The sequence below is a fragment of the Biomphalaria glabrata genome, chromosome 1, assembly GCF_947242115.1.
Source record: "Biomphalaria glabrata chromosome 1, xgBioGlab47.1, whole genome shotgun sequence".
Classification (NCBI taxonomy): Eukaryota; Metazoa; Mollusca; class Gastropoda; family Planorbidae; genus Biomphalaria; species Biomphalaria glabrata.
The window spans coordinates 49,986,657-50,002,530 of NC_074711.1; the positions used below are offsets into that span (position 1 = coordinate 49,986,657).

At 37.4% G+C, this 15,874-nt stretch overlaps 1 protein-coding gene across 1 annotated transcript in view; it reads right to left on the reverse strand.

Moving 5' to 3' along the window:
* The window catches only part of LOC106069504 (cartilage oligomeric matrix protein-like), a 67,686-nt gene extending 52,271 nt beyond the window's left edge, over positions 1–15,415 (reverse strand). Inside the window, exons 1-3 of the mRNA XM_056041426.1 lie at positions 15,156–15,415; positions 4,784–4,951; positions 2,089–2,303 (exon numbers count right to left, since the gene is read on the reverse strand). Coding sequence (XP_055897401.1) covers positions 2,089–2,303; positions 4,784–4,951; positions 15,156–15,225 — 453 coding nt within the window. The 5' untranslated portion in view covers positions 15,226–15,415. The remainder of the gene's footprint in view (positions 1–2,088; positions 2,304–4,783; positions 4,952–15,155) is intronic.
* Positions 15,416–15,874: the final 459 nt, after the last annotated feature.

The window sequence follows — 15,874 nt, forward strand, 5'->3', positions numbered from 1 at the left end:
AACAAGACTAGTTGTTAGACTCCTACAAACAAGACTAATGGTTAGATCCTACAAACAAGACTAGTGGTTAGATCCTACAAACAAGACTAGTTGTTAGATCCTACAAACAATACTAGTTGTTAGACACAAACAAGACTAGTTGTTAGACTCCTACAAACAAGACTAGTTGTTAGGCAGAAACAAGACTAGTTGTTAGACTCCTACAAACAAGACTAGTTGTTAGGCAGAAACAAGACTAGTTGTTAGAATCCTACAAACAAGACTAATGGTTAGATTCTACAAACAAGACTAGTTGTTAGACTCCTACAAACAAGACTAATGGTTAGATCCTACAAACAAGACTAGTGGTTAGATCCTACAAACAAGACTAGTTGTTAGATCCTACAAACAATACTAGTTGTTAGACACAAACAAGACTAGTTGTTAGACTTCTACAAACAAGACTAGTGGTTAGATCCTACTAACAAGACTAGTTGTTGGATCCTACAAACAAGACTAGTTGTTAGACAGAAACAAGACTAGTGGTTAGACACAAACAAGACTAGTTGTTAGACTCCTACAAACAAGACTAGTGGTTAGACCCTGAGACAAGATTAGTTGTTAGACTCCGACGAACAAAACTAGTTGTTAGACACAAACAAGACTAGTGGTTAGATTCTACAAACAAGACTAGTTGTTAGACACCTACAAACAAAGCGGTTAGATCCTGCAAACAAGACTAGTGGTTAGATCCTACAAACAAAACTAGTTGTTAGACACAAACAAGACTAGTGGTTAGACACCAAACAAGACTAGTGGTTAGACACCTACAAACAAGACTAGTGGTTAGACACCTACAAACAAGACTAGTGGTTAGATTCTACAAACAAGACTAGTTGTTAGGCACAAACAAGACTAGTTGTTAGACTCCTACAAACAAGACTAGTGGTTAGACACAAACAAGACTAGTGGTTAGACTCCTACAAACAAGACTAGTGGTTAGATTCTACAAACAAGACTAGTGGTTAGACACAAACAAGACTAGTGGTTAGACTCCTACAAACAAGATTAGTTGTTAGACTCCTACAAAGAAGACAAGTGGTTAGACACCTACAAACAAGACTAGTGGTTAGACTCCTACAAAGAAGACAAGTGGTTAGACACCTACAAACAAGACTAGTGGTTAGACACAAACAAGACTAGTGGTTAGACTCCTACAAACAAGACTAGTGGTTAGATTCTACAAACAAGACTAGTGGTTAGACACAAACAAGACTAGTTGTTAGACTCCTACAAACAAGACTAGTGGTTAGATTCTACAAACAAGACTAGTGGTTAGACACAAACAAGACTAGTTGTTAGACTCCTACAAAGAAGACAAGTGGTTAGACACCTACAAACAAGACTAGTGGTTAGATTCTACAAACAAGACTAGTGGTTAGATTCTACAAACAAGACTAGTCGTTAGATCCTACAAAAAAGACTAGTGGTTAGATCCTACAAACAAGACTAGTGGTTAGATCCTACAAACAAGACTAGTGGTTAGACACCTAGAAACAAGACTAGTGGTTAGACACCTAGAAACAAGACTATTGGTTAGACTCCTACAAACAAGACTAGTGGTTAGATCCTACAAACAAGACTAGTGGTTAGACACCTAGAAACAAGACTAGTGGTTAGACACCTACAAACAAGACTAGTGGTTAGACTCCTACAAACAAGACTAGTGGTTAGATCCTACAAACAAGACTAGTCGTTAGATCCTACAAACAAGACTAGTGGTTAGACACCTAGAAACAAGACTAGTGGTTAGACACCTACAAACAAGACTATTGGTTAGACTCCTACAAACAAGACTAGTGGTTAGATCCTACAAACAAGACTAGTGGTTAGACACCTAGAAACAAGACTAGTGGTTAGACACCTACAAACAAGACTAGTGGTTAGACTCCTACAAACAAGACTAGTGGTTAGATCCTACAAACAAGACTAGTCGTTAGATCCTACAAACAAGACTAGTGGTTAGACACCTAGAAACAAGACTAGTGGTTAGATCCTACGAACAAGACTAGTGGTTACAACTGGTATTTACGTTTCACTAGGACTCACCATAGTTAAATCGGAAGAAAATATTCTCCTCAACTGAACCTCTGTTTGGTCCACCCCCATATCCATACAGTCTACAAATAAACTCAGACTATTGTAAGGCTGGGACAGCTTGGAAAAGGACATCAACAATTTGGTCCTGTTTCCTGTGTGAAGAGCTTGAGTTGGGAAACTTAATAAGTAGTCACGACCATCAACATCTGTTAAAGCTAGTATCACTGAAACAGTAAAACACAATAATTGTTAGAGCTAGTATCACTGAAACAGTAAAACACAATGATTGTTAGAGCTAGTATCACTGAAACAGTAAAACACAATGCTTGTTAGAGCTAGTATCACTGAAACAGTAAAACACAATGATTGTTAGAGCTAGTATCACTGAAACAGTAAAACACAATGATTGTTAGAGCTAGTATCACTGATACAGTAAAACACAATGATTGTTAGAGCTAGTGTCACTGAAACAGTAAAACACAATGATTGTTAGAGCTAGTATCACTGAAACAGTAAAACACAATGATTGTTAGAGCTAGTGTCACTGAAACAGTAAAACAGAATGATTGTTAAAGCTAGTATCACTGAAACAGTAAAACACAATAATTGTTAGAGCTAGTATCACTTAAACAGTAAAACACAATGATTGTTAAAGCTAGTGTCACTGAAACAGTAGAACACAATGATTGTTAGAGCTAGTATCACTGAAATAGTAAACAAGAAAAATAAAAATAATTTGTATTTGAATTAAAAAAAAAAAACAAGCAAAATATGTTAGCTTGCGCTCTTAGAGCTATTTTTTCATTTTTATTTTCATAGGCTATAGCTGTTCTGTATATTCTTTTTTATAGGTTAGTGTCAGATTTTATAATTGTACTTATTTATATATTTTTATATGGGTTAGGGCGGGTAGTATAAATAGTTAAATCCAGGCTACATCCTATGCAGTTGACCAGTGGTCAGTAAAGTATATCTCTGTCTATGTGACAGTTGATGACCTTGGTGATCTGGCGTATGATTATTTAATCATTGCTATATATCTGTACCTGGGACGGCCTGTAAGTTTGTAACTATTTTTTTTTTTACTAGATCTATGTCACACTGTGTGTAAATATGCTAGATATATTTTAAATTAGTTTTATTTTCTAGTTGGCAGTTGTTCCCAACATGCTGTATTAAAAATGGCGGCGGCCAGATTAGCCAGATATGAATATGTTGTTCATGCTCTAGATCTAGTAGAATATATGATTTTGTATTTATAGTTTTACATTTATGTATTGCAGGCTATTTTTACTGCTGATTATAACTGCTGTTTTAACTGCTGAACATAGCTGCTGAATATAGATCTAGATGCTGAATATAACTGCTGTTTCTAATATTGCTGCTATAATTGCTGCTGTTTTGTAGATCTAGATTAGTGTTATTCTGATTTTGTTTTTGTAGTGTTGCCTTCTATTAAGACTTAGTCGGCTTAGACCTAGTGGCTTAGTGACTAGTCTGTTCTTAGTGAATAGTAAGGTACTAAGGTGTTCTTGGTTTAGTTTTAGTTATGTGTTGGTTGTAGACATGTAGTAGTAGAATATTGTAGATCTAGACTAGTTTATTGTAGTGTGTTTGTGTAGATCTATTCTAGGTCTAGTGTAGTAGTTGTAGTGATTTAGTTAGATAGTTGGTTTGATCAGTTTGTGTTAGGTAGTTGGTTTGGTTAGTTATTGGTGTTTGTAGTGGAGTAGATTTTGGTTATAGAAATACAATTCGTTTAATTAAATCTAAATCCACTTTTTTTCTGCTTGTGTTCAGTTTTCAATATATTATCTTGTGTTCAGTTTTCAATATATTATCTTGTGTTCAGTTTTCAATATATTATCTTGTGTTCAGTTTTCAATATATTATCTTGTGTTCAGTTTTCAATATATTATCTTGTGTTCAGTTTTCAATATATTATCTTGAGAACATGAAACAAGAGATTACGTCGTATGGCAATCCATTTGTGGATCGGATGGTCTGGTAGAGTATCAGGACACCTGGCCCGCCCCTGGTCGGAAGGTCTGGTAGTATCAGGACACCTGGCCCGCCTCTGGTCGGATGGTCTGGTAGAGTATCAGGACATCTGGCCCGCCCCTGGTCGGATGGTCTGGTAGAGTATCAGGACACCTGGCCCGCCCCTGGTCGGATGGTCTGGTAGAGTATCAGGACACCTGGCCCGCCCCTGGTCGGATGGTCTGGTAGTATCAGGACACCTGGCCCGCCCCTGGTCGGATGGTCTGGTAGAGTATCAGGACATCTGGCCCGTCCCTGGTCGGATGGTCTGGTAGTATCAGGACACCTGGCCCGCCCCTGGTCGGATGGTCTGGTAGAGTATCAGGACACCTGGACCGCCCCTGGTCGGATGGTCTGGTAGAGTATCAGGACACCTGGACCGCCCCTGGTCGGATGGTCTGGTAGAGTATCAGGACACCTGGACCGCCCCTGGTCGGATGGTCTGGTAGAGTATCAGGACACCTGGCCCGCCCCTGGTCCATGTATATTTCTGTAGTGGGCCTGCCATTTCATCAAGTTTAAACACAATAAAACTGTCATTACATTTATTGTTTACATTTATTCTTCATTAGTATCAAATACTTTTAGTCTTGCAACTCTTTGGTTTCACATCTCAGCAAAGCTGCTGACAAGTTCACAACTAGACACATTTACATGGACTTACCTTGAGGTTGTCTGTAGTCTACACTCAGTTCTAATTTTCTTCTGCTAGTTTTTCCTGTGGCCTGAAGCAAGAGAAACGGTTTTTTTGTGTTTCGAGGTGTCCGGAACTCCCCAGACAGAAAGACTTCATCGTGATTAGTAAAAGCTTTTTCAAAATCTGTCACTTCACCTGTTGTAATGAACAAATTGATCATCAGACTAGACAGAGACAATAACAAACATATGATTCAACCAGACAGAGACAATGATAAACGTATGATTCGACCAGACAGAGACATTGATAAACATATGATTCGACCAGACAGAGACAATGATAAACATATGATTCGACCAGACAGAGACAATAACAAGCATATGATTCGACCAGACAGAGACAATGATAAACATATGATTCGACCAGACAGAGACATTGATAAACATATGATTCGACCAGACAGAAACAATGATAAACATATGATTCGACCAGACAGAGAGAATAACAAACATATGATTCGACCAGACAGAGACAATGATAAACATATGATTCGACCAGAAAGAGAGAATAACAAACACATGATTCGACCAGAGAGAGGCAATAACAAGCATATGATTCGACCAGACAGAGAGAATAACAAACACATGATTCGACCAGACAGAGACAATGATAAACATATGATTCGACCAGAGAGAGGCAATAACCAGCATATGATTCGACCAGACAGAGACAATGATAAACATATGATTCGACCAGACAAAGACAATAACAAGCATATGATGTTTATCAGACAGAGACAATGATAAACATATGATTCGACCAGAGAGAGGCAATAACCAGCATATGATTCGACCAGACAGAGACAATGATAAACATATGATTCGACCAGACAGAGACAATAACAAGCATGTGATTCGACCAGACAGAGACATTGATAAACATATGATTCGACCAGAAAGAGACAATGATAAACATATGATTCGACCAGAAAGAGACATTGATAAACATATGATTCGACCAGACAGAGACAATGATAAACATATGATTCGACCAGACAGAGACATTGATAAACATATGATTCGACCAGACAGAGACAATGATAAACATATGATTCGAACAGACAGAGAGAATAACAAACATATGATTCGACCAGACAGAGACAATGATAAACATATGATTCGACCAGAGAGAGGCAATAACAAGCATATGTATCGACCAGACAGAGACAATGATAAACATATGATTCGACCAGACAGAGACATTGATAAACATATGATTCGACCAGACAGAGACAATGATAAACATATGATTCGAACAGACAGAGAGAATAACAAACATATGATTCGACCAGACAGAGACAATGATAAACATATGATTCGACCAGAGAGAGGCAATAACAAGCATATGTATCGACCAGACAGAGACAATGATAAACATATGATTCGACCAGACAGAGACAATAACAAGCATATGATTCGACCAGACAGAGACATTGATAAACATATGATTCGACCAGACAGAGACAATGATAAACATATGATTCGACCAGAGAGGCAATAACAAGTATATGATTCGACCAGAAAGAGAGAATAACAAACACATGATTCGACCAGACAGGGAGAATAACAAACACATGATTCGACCAGACAGAGACAATGATAAACATATGATTCGACCAGAGAGAGGCAATAACAAGCATATGATTCGACCAGACAGAGAGAATAACAAACACATGATTCGACCAGACAGAGACAATGATAAACATATGATTCGACCAGAGAGAGGCAATAACCAGCATATGATTCGACCAGACAGAGACAATGATAAACATATGATTCGACCAGACAGAGACAATGATAAACATATGATTCGACCAGACAGAGACATTGATAAACATATGATTCGACCAGACAGAGACAATGATAAACATATGATTCGACCAGACAGAGAGAATAACAAACATATGATTCGACCAGACAGAGACAATGATAAACATATGATTCGACCAGAGAGAGGCAATAACAAGCATATGATTCGACCAGACAGAGACAATGATAAACATATGATTCGACCAGACAGAGACATTGATAAACATATGATTCGACCAGACAGAGACATTGATAAACATATGATTTGACCAGACAGAGACAATGATAAACATATGATTCGACCAGAGAGGCAATAACAAGTATATGATTCGACCAGAAAGAGAGAATAACAAACACATGATTCGACCAGACAGAGAGAATAACAAACAAATGATTCGACCAGACAGAGACAATGATAAACATATGATTCGAGCAGAAAGAGGCAATAACAAGTATATGATTCGACCAGAAAGAGAGAATAACAAACACATGATTCGACCAGAGAGAGGCAATAACAAGCATATGATTCGACCAGACAGAGAGAATAACAAACACATGATTCGACCAGACAGAGACAATGATAAACATATGATTCGACCAGACAGAGACAATGATAAACATATGATTCGACCAGACAGAGACATTGATAAACATATGATTCGACCAGACAGAAACAATGATAAACATATGATTCGACCAGACAGAGACAATGATAAACATATGATTCGACCAGAGAGAGGCAATAACAAGCATATGATTCGACCAGACAGAGACAATGATAAACATATGATTCGACCAGACAGAGACAATAACAAGCATATGATTCGACCAGACAGAGACATTGATAAACATATGATTCGACCAGACAGAGACAATGATAAACATATGATTCGACCAGACAGAGACATTGATAAACATATGATTCGACCAGACATAGACATTGATAAACATATGATTCTACCAGACAGAATGATAAACATATGATTCGACCAGAGAGAGGCAATAACAAGTATATGATTCGACCAGAAATAGAGAAAAACAAACACATGATTCGACCAGACAGAGAGAATAACAAACACATGATTCGACCAGACAGAGACAATGATAAACATATGATTCGACCAGAGAGAGGCAATAACCAGCATATGATTCGACCAGACAGAGACAATGATAAACATATGTTTCGACCAGACAGAGACAATAACCAGCATATGATTCGACCAGACAGAGACAATGATAAACATATGATTCGACCAGACAGAGACAATGATAAACATATGATTCGACCAGACAGAGACATTGATAAACATATGATTCGACCAGACAGAGACAATGATAAACATATGATTCGACCAGACAGAGACATTGATAAACATATGATTCGACCAGACAGAGACAATGATAAACATATGATTCGACCAGACAGAGAGAATAACAAACATATGATTCGACCAGACAGAGACAATGATAAACATATGATTCGACCAGAGAGAGGCAATAACAAGCACATGATTCGATTAGACAGAGACAATGATAAACATATGATTCGACCAGACAGAGACATTGATAAACATATGATTCGACCAGACAGAGACAATGATAAACATATGATTCGACCAGACAGAGAGAAGAACAAACATATGATTCGACCAGACAGAGACAATGATAAACATATGATTCGACCAGAGAGAGGCAATAACAAGCACATAATTCGATTAGACAGAGACATTGATAAACATATGATTCGACCAGACATAGACATTGATAAACATATGATTCGACCAGACAGAGACAATGATAAACATATGATTTGACCAGAGAGAGGCAATAACAAGTATATGATTCGACCAGAAAGAGAGAATAACAAACACATTATTCGATCAGAGAGAGGCAATAACAAGCATATGATTCGACCAGACAGAGAGAATAACAAACACATGATTCGACCAGACAGAGACAATGATAAACATATAATTCGACCAGAGAGAGGCAATAACCAGCATATGATTCGACCAGACAGAGACAATGATAAACATATGATTCGACCAGACAGAGACAATGATAAACATATGATTCGACCAGACAGAGAGATTGATAAACATATGATTCGACCAGACAGAGACAATGATAAACATATGATTCGACCAGACAGAGAGAATAACAAACATATGATTCGACCAGACAGAGACAATGATAAACATATGATTCGACCAGAGAGAGGCAATAACAAGCACATGATTCGATTAGACAGAGACATTGATAAACATATGATTCGACCAGACATAGACATTGATAAACATATGATTCGACCAGACAGAGACAATGATAAACATATGATTCGACCAGAGAGAGGCAATAACAAGTATATGATTCGACCAGAAAGAGAGAATAACAAACACATGATTCGACCAGACAGAGAGAATAACAAACACATGATTCGACCAGACAGAGACAATGATAAACATATGATTCGAGCAGAGAGAGGCAATAACAAGTATATGATTCGACCAGAAAGAGAGAATAACAAACACATGATTCGATCAGAGAGAGGCAATAACAAGCATATGATTCGACCAGACAGAGAGAATAACAAACACATGATTCGACCAGACAGAGACAATGATAAACATATGATTCGACCAGAGAGAGGCAATAACCAGCATATGATTCCAGACAGAGACAATGATAAACATATGATTCGACCAGACAGAGACAATAACAAGCATATGATTCGACCAGACAGAGACATTGATAAACACATGATTCGACCAGACAGAGACAATATTAAACATATGATTCGACCAGACGGAGACATTGATAAACATATGATTCGACCAGACAGAAACAATGATAAACATATGATTCGACCAGACAGAGACATTGATAAACATATGATTCGACCAGACAGAGACAATGATAAACATATGATTCGACCAGACAGAGAGAATAACAAACATATGATTCGACCAGACAGAGACAATGATAAACATATGATTCGACCAGACAGTGACATTGATAAACATATGATTCGACCAGACAGAGAGAATAACAAACATATGATTCGACCAGACAGAGACAATGATAAACATATGATTCGACCAGACAGTGACATTGATAAACATATGATTCGACCAGACAGAGAGAATAACAAACATATGATTCGACCAGACAAAGGCAATACATATATTTGGTTAAACCAGACAAAGAAAACCCGAGATAAGTTAAATCTTAACCGCCATTTAATGCAATTGTGAAAAAACAATGGCCGAGACAGAAACAACGAATTTGACTTTGGCAGCGGCAGCGGCATAAGAGAGAACTCGATTCTTGGCAACTGCATCCAGACGATTGACATGAACTGCGGCGCCATGCGGGGACAGTGCTCATGCCAAGAAATCCAGCTACAAGATCTGAACTTACAGATGAGGCTGAGAAAGACTATGTGCCTGAAACCATGGCTACCAGTGGGCCTACAACTGTGTCACGAGACATCCATGGAAAAGGTCCGCTGACTCAGTGTCTTGGAACAACAACCCTGGAATCTACAAAGATCGCCATAACCTCCATTTGTGTTACGTGGCTGGCAACCATGACCTCCACTAACTCTCCCTGTATCATCTGGCTGGCATCAGCGACTATCGTCATGAGGTTGAAGCAGCGACCACGACATCGTCTCAAGCGTAGACTGGCCAACTGGAAGAAGAGGAAGCGACGGCCGCGGAATACTGTGCAGATGGCTTCGTGGACAACAGGCTCCCTGCCGCCTGTGGCTCCCACTGATCGACCTCCACCTGAACTGTCAAACCTCAGCTGCAGTGTTTCTTTTCGGGACGAAAAGTGCTAAGACGGGGGCAATGTTATGACTTTGCCATGCGCACCGCCATCCAAGATAGTGCAGAAAGAAGGTGCGCACTATCTGTGACCAAACAAGTCGGATGTTGACATTAGTAGACAAACGATTTCCGCCCAAGGAGAGAGCCAATATGGAGATGATGTACTCAAGGCAGATGCCCCTTTGTGTTTGTCATGTCTCCATGTAAATAAACGTCTATGTCCTCGTTGAGTTGCCTCACTTCAGTTATTACAGTATTTTTACAACTACACTATGATCGTAGCATGTTTAGCCTATGTATGTTTGTAAACGTTGCATGTTTAGACCTATGTATATTTGTAAACGTTGCATGTTTAGGCCTATGTATGTTTGTAAACGTTGCATGTTTAGACCTATGTATGTTTGTAAACGTTGCATGTTTAGACCTATGTATGTTTGTAAACGTTGCATGTTTAGACCTATGTATATTTGTAAACGTTGCATGTTTAGGCCTATGTATGTTTGTAAACGTTGCATGTTTAGACCTATGTATGTTTGTAAACGTTGCATGTTTAGACCTATGTATGTTTGTAAACGTTGCATGTTTAGACCTATGTATGTTTGTAAACGTTGCATGTTTAGACCTATGTATGTTTGTAAACGTTGCATGTTTAGGCCTATGTATGTTTGTAAACGTTGCATGTTTAGGCCTCTATGTATGTTTGTAAACGTTGCATGTTTAGACCTATGTATGTTTGTAAACGTTGCATGTTTAGGCATATGTATATTTGTAAACGTTGCATGTTTAGGCATATGTATATTTGTAAACGTTGCATGTTTAGACCTATGTATGTTTGTAAACGTTGCATGTTTAGGCCTCTATGTATGTTTGTAAACGTTGCATGTTTAGACCTATGTATGTTTGTAAACGTTGCATGTTTAGACCTATGTATGTTTGTAAACGTTGCATGTTTAGGCATATGTATATTTGTAAACGTTGCATGTTTAGGCCTATGTATATTTGTAAATGTTGCATGTTTAGACCTATGTATGTTTGTAAACGTTGCATGTTTAGACCTATGTATGTTTGTAAACGTTGCATGTTTAGGCCTATGTATGTTTGTAAACGTTGCATGTTTAGGCCTATGTATGTTTGTAAACGTTGCATGTTTAGGCCTCTATGTATGTTTGTAAACGTTGCATGTTTAGGCCTATGTATGTTTGTAAACGTTGCATGTTTAGAACTTGTATGTTTGTAAACGTTGCATGTTTAGGCCTATGTATGTTTGTAAACGTTGCATGTTTAGGCCTATGTATGTTTGTAAACGTTGCATGTTTAGACCTATGTATGTTTGTAAACGTTGCTTGTTTAGGACTATGTATGTTTGTAAACGTTGCATGTTTAGACCTATGTATGTTTGTAAACGTTGCATGTTTAGGCCTATGTATATTTGTAAACGTTGCATGTTTAGGCCTATGTATATTTGTAAACGTTGCATGTTTAGACCTATGTATGTTTGTAAACGTTGCATATTTAGGCCTCTATGTATGTTTGTAAACGTTGCATGTTTAGGCCTATGTATGTTTGTAAACGTTGCATGTTTAGGCCTATGTATGTTTGTAAACGTTGCATGTTTAGACCTATGTATGTTTGTAAACGTTGCATGTTTAGACCTATGTATGTTTGTAAACGTTGCATGTTTAGGCCTCTATGTATGTTTGTAAACGTTGCATGTTTAGGCCTATGTATGTTTGTAAACGTTGCATGTTTAGGCCTCTATGTATGTTTGTAAACGTTGCATGTTTAGGCCTATGTATATTTGTAAACGTTGCATGTATAGGCCTATGTATGTTTGTAAACGTTGCATGTTTAGACCTATGTATGTTTGTAAACGTTGCATGTTTAGGCCTATGTATGTTTGTAAACGTTGCATGTTTAGACCTATGTATGTTTTTAAACGTTGCATGTTTAGCCTATGTATGTTTGTAAACGTTGCATGTTTATAAATTCTTCATAGTTAAATAAGTTAAAACAAAAGCTCTATAAAGACTTGGAATATTGTAGCAGATCTATGTAGATGATGTCGTGTCCAAGTTAAAGATGTTTCCAATTGTTGTCTAGAGACTACGACGTGTGCAGACTACAGTCTAAATATTTGCCACGTACAAGTGGTAGATCTGTTGCTTTGGAAAACGATGACAAAACAAAATAATGAAATCGTATTTTCTTTGTAACAGGGCAATGTATTTTCAATCGAACACTCGTCGTTCTTTTTACCCAATGTGCCCACAATATGCACACAATTGCAAAAATAACAAGGTTACAAAGACAGTTTGTGTGGAAACACAAACTAAAAATCGGCCCCCGAAGAGGTCCACCCAGGCAGGCTAAAAGGTAGGTTTCAATAAAACAGAAAGAATATCATAATGAAATTATATCAAAGGCAAATGACATAGAAGAATGGAGAAAGAAGGTTCACAGATCTTGTGTGGTGCCCCAGCGGTCCAGCAGAGCAAAGGATAGGTGAAAATGAAGGTGAAGTTAGATGTGAACCTGGCCTAACTGATGTCTTATAATGAATATCTAATTGATCTAATCATTTTGTAAAGGGTCAATCTCTTATTCAAATCCTCAAGAAAAAAACACATTTCCGTAAAAAAAAATAAAAAATTCCTTTAATTGTGAATTGTCATCAATTAGCAATGCAGTTCACGCGATAATATGAAAAGCTACTTATCGTTGTTTTAAATTATGTCCAACTTATATGCATACTAAATAGATTTTTCTCTTTTAAAAAAAGGACAATTTTTTTGTGTGTAAATGTAGTAGTCACAAACTCAAAATCGGCCCCCGAAGTGGTCCACCCAGGCAGGCTTCAATATTTTCAGAAAGAACATCCAAATGAAATTATATCAAAGACAAATGAGAGATAAGAATGGAGAAAGAAGGTTGACAGATCTTGTGTAGTGCCCCAACGATACAGCAGATCAAAGAATAGGTGCAAGTGAATGCAAAGTTAGATGTGAACCTGGCCTAACTAGTTCCCCTTTCAGACCTTGTGGTCTATAGGGCAGATGATGTAAAGTTCATCTGTTTTGTAGCCTACGGTTAACGAGGGTGTCATGTAGCCAGCACAACGACCAACCGCCTTTACTTTTCCCCAACTAATATCAGGTACCCATTGCAGCTGGGTGGACTCAGAGGCGCCTAAGGATTCCGAAGTTGAAAATCCCAGTCTTCACCAGGATTCGAACCCGGGGCCCCCGGTTCGGAAGCCAAATGCTTTATCGCTAAGCTACCGCGCCTCTCCTGGCCTGACTGAAGTCTTATAATTGATGTAATTGTTTTGAAAAGGCTCAATGTCTTATTCGAATGCTAAAAAAAAAAAAAAAAAAAAAAAAACTATTTAGCAATAAAAAATAAGTTTACGAAAATGACGTTTACAAGATTACTATTCGTTTTAATTTAGGTTTAACTTATAATGCATACTAATTAGCTTTTTCTTCTTAAAAAACTGCTTGCATAACTGATTTTAAAAATTAGATTTTTCGCTTTCAGAAAAAAAAAAGTTGCCGTTGCATCAGAACTTTGAATGGTCTAAAATATTGTGATGTCGGATTTTCAATATCTTTTCTAGTTTACGAGATCTAAACGGGACAGACGGACAGACATTTCGCAGAAAACTAATAGCGTCTTTTCCCCTTTCGGGGGCCGCTAAAAATGACGAAAAATCTAACACCTTTTTTTCATAAATGTGTTTTAAAAAAATGAGAAATGTCCGTATCACCTACTAAAGAGCCTCCCGTGTTTGTTACTATTAATAGTGAATAGTTGTAAAAGTGGTGTATTTTTATGAAAAAAACTGCTAGCATAAATGATTTTAAAAATTAGATTTTTCGCTTTCAGAAAAGAAAAAAGTAGCCGTTGCATCAGAACTTTGAATGTTCTAAAATATTATGATGCCGGATTTTCACTATCTTTTCTAGTTTACGAGATCTAAACGGGATGGACGGACGGACAGACGGACATTCCACACAAAACTAATATCGTCTTTTCCCCTTTCGGGGGCCGGTAAAAAGGATAGAAAGTACTTAATTTAGTAATGCACAATTTTAAAAACATTTGTTAACAAAAATCTAGAACCGTTTGCATAAATGTTTTAAACTATGTTATATAGTTACCTCTATACTAAATAGTCTCCCGCGTTTGTTTGTTTTTTTCTTACTATTAATAGTGAAAAGTTGTAAAAATTGTGTATTTTATGAAAAAAACTGCTTGCATAGTTGATTTTAAAAGTTGAATTTTTCACTTTCAGAAAAGAAAAAAGTAGCTCTTTCTGTGGCACAAGTTAACGAGGGCGGCTTGTGGTCAGCACAACGACCGCCCGCCTTGACTTTTCCCCAACTAATGTCAGGTACCCATTAGAGCTGGGTGAACTCAGAGGCGCCCTAAAGATCCCGAAAGTAAAAATCCCAATCTTCACCTATGATTCGAACCTTGAACACCCTAATGCGGAAAGCTAGCGCTTCACCACACATCCTCAGCGCCATCTAAAACGATGTTTAATCGATCAAACTCTCCATTGATTTATAAGGAAACTAAGCACAGTTCTAGTTGTTGCTAGGTCCTTCATTTTAATTTACCTATTTAGGTATTCATATATATATATATATATATATATATTTATATAAATGTATATATAGTGACAAACTGTCTTACCACTAGTAAAAATAAGCACTTGAAATAAACTCGATGTAACTGTGAAAACAAAAATTCTCAGCAAATACATAATGACTATTTCGTTGCATTTATCCAATTAAAAAAAGAACTGGATCTAATTGCGCGCTTCAGTTGTAGACACAAGGAATTCCCCTGCTGGGCTGGTAGATCTAGATCTAAACATCTTCAATCTGAGATACTCTCACAGCCTGAAACTCATTTTCATTGTTCCTGGAGCCCCACTCCACCAGCCGCTCGCGCAGAAGGTTCAACCATATGGGTATGAGAAATGTGCCAGGTTTACTGTAGCCTATCTAAAGTTTGAAGAGACATTGCGCTGCATATAGAATGTAATGAGATTTCGAAAGTATTAACAAGTGTGCTAGGTAATATCTGGGTATATTGCTTTAATCTTTTGTTGTTTTTAATATAGATAATGAGAACAGCTTTCATGCATTAATTATAATAATTCAAAATAGATCATTTTGGTCATTTTGTTATGACATGAAAGCAGAACACATATTCATTTGGTCAAGATAAATGAGACATTCGAATAGACTACACTTTCCTTTATGGTAGGCCTAATAGAAACGTAACATACATATATATATATAAACTTAGTAATTTTAAATAAGAGATTAATCGAGTTCTTGAAAAACCCACGAGGTGGACAACACCTACCTACTACCTACTAATATCAGTAATATTATACCAGTGAA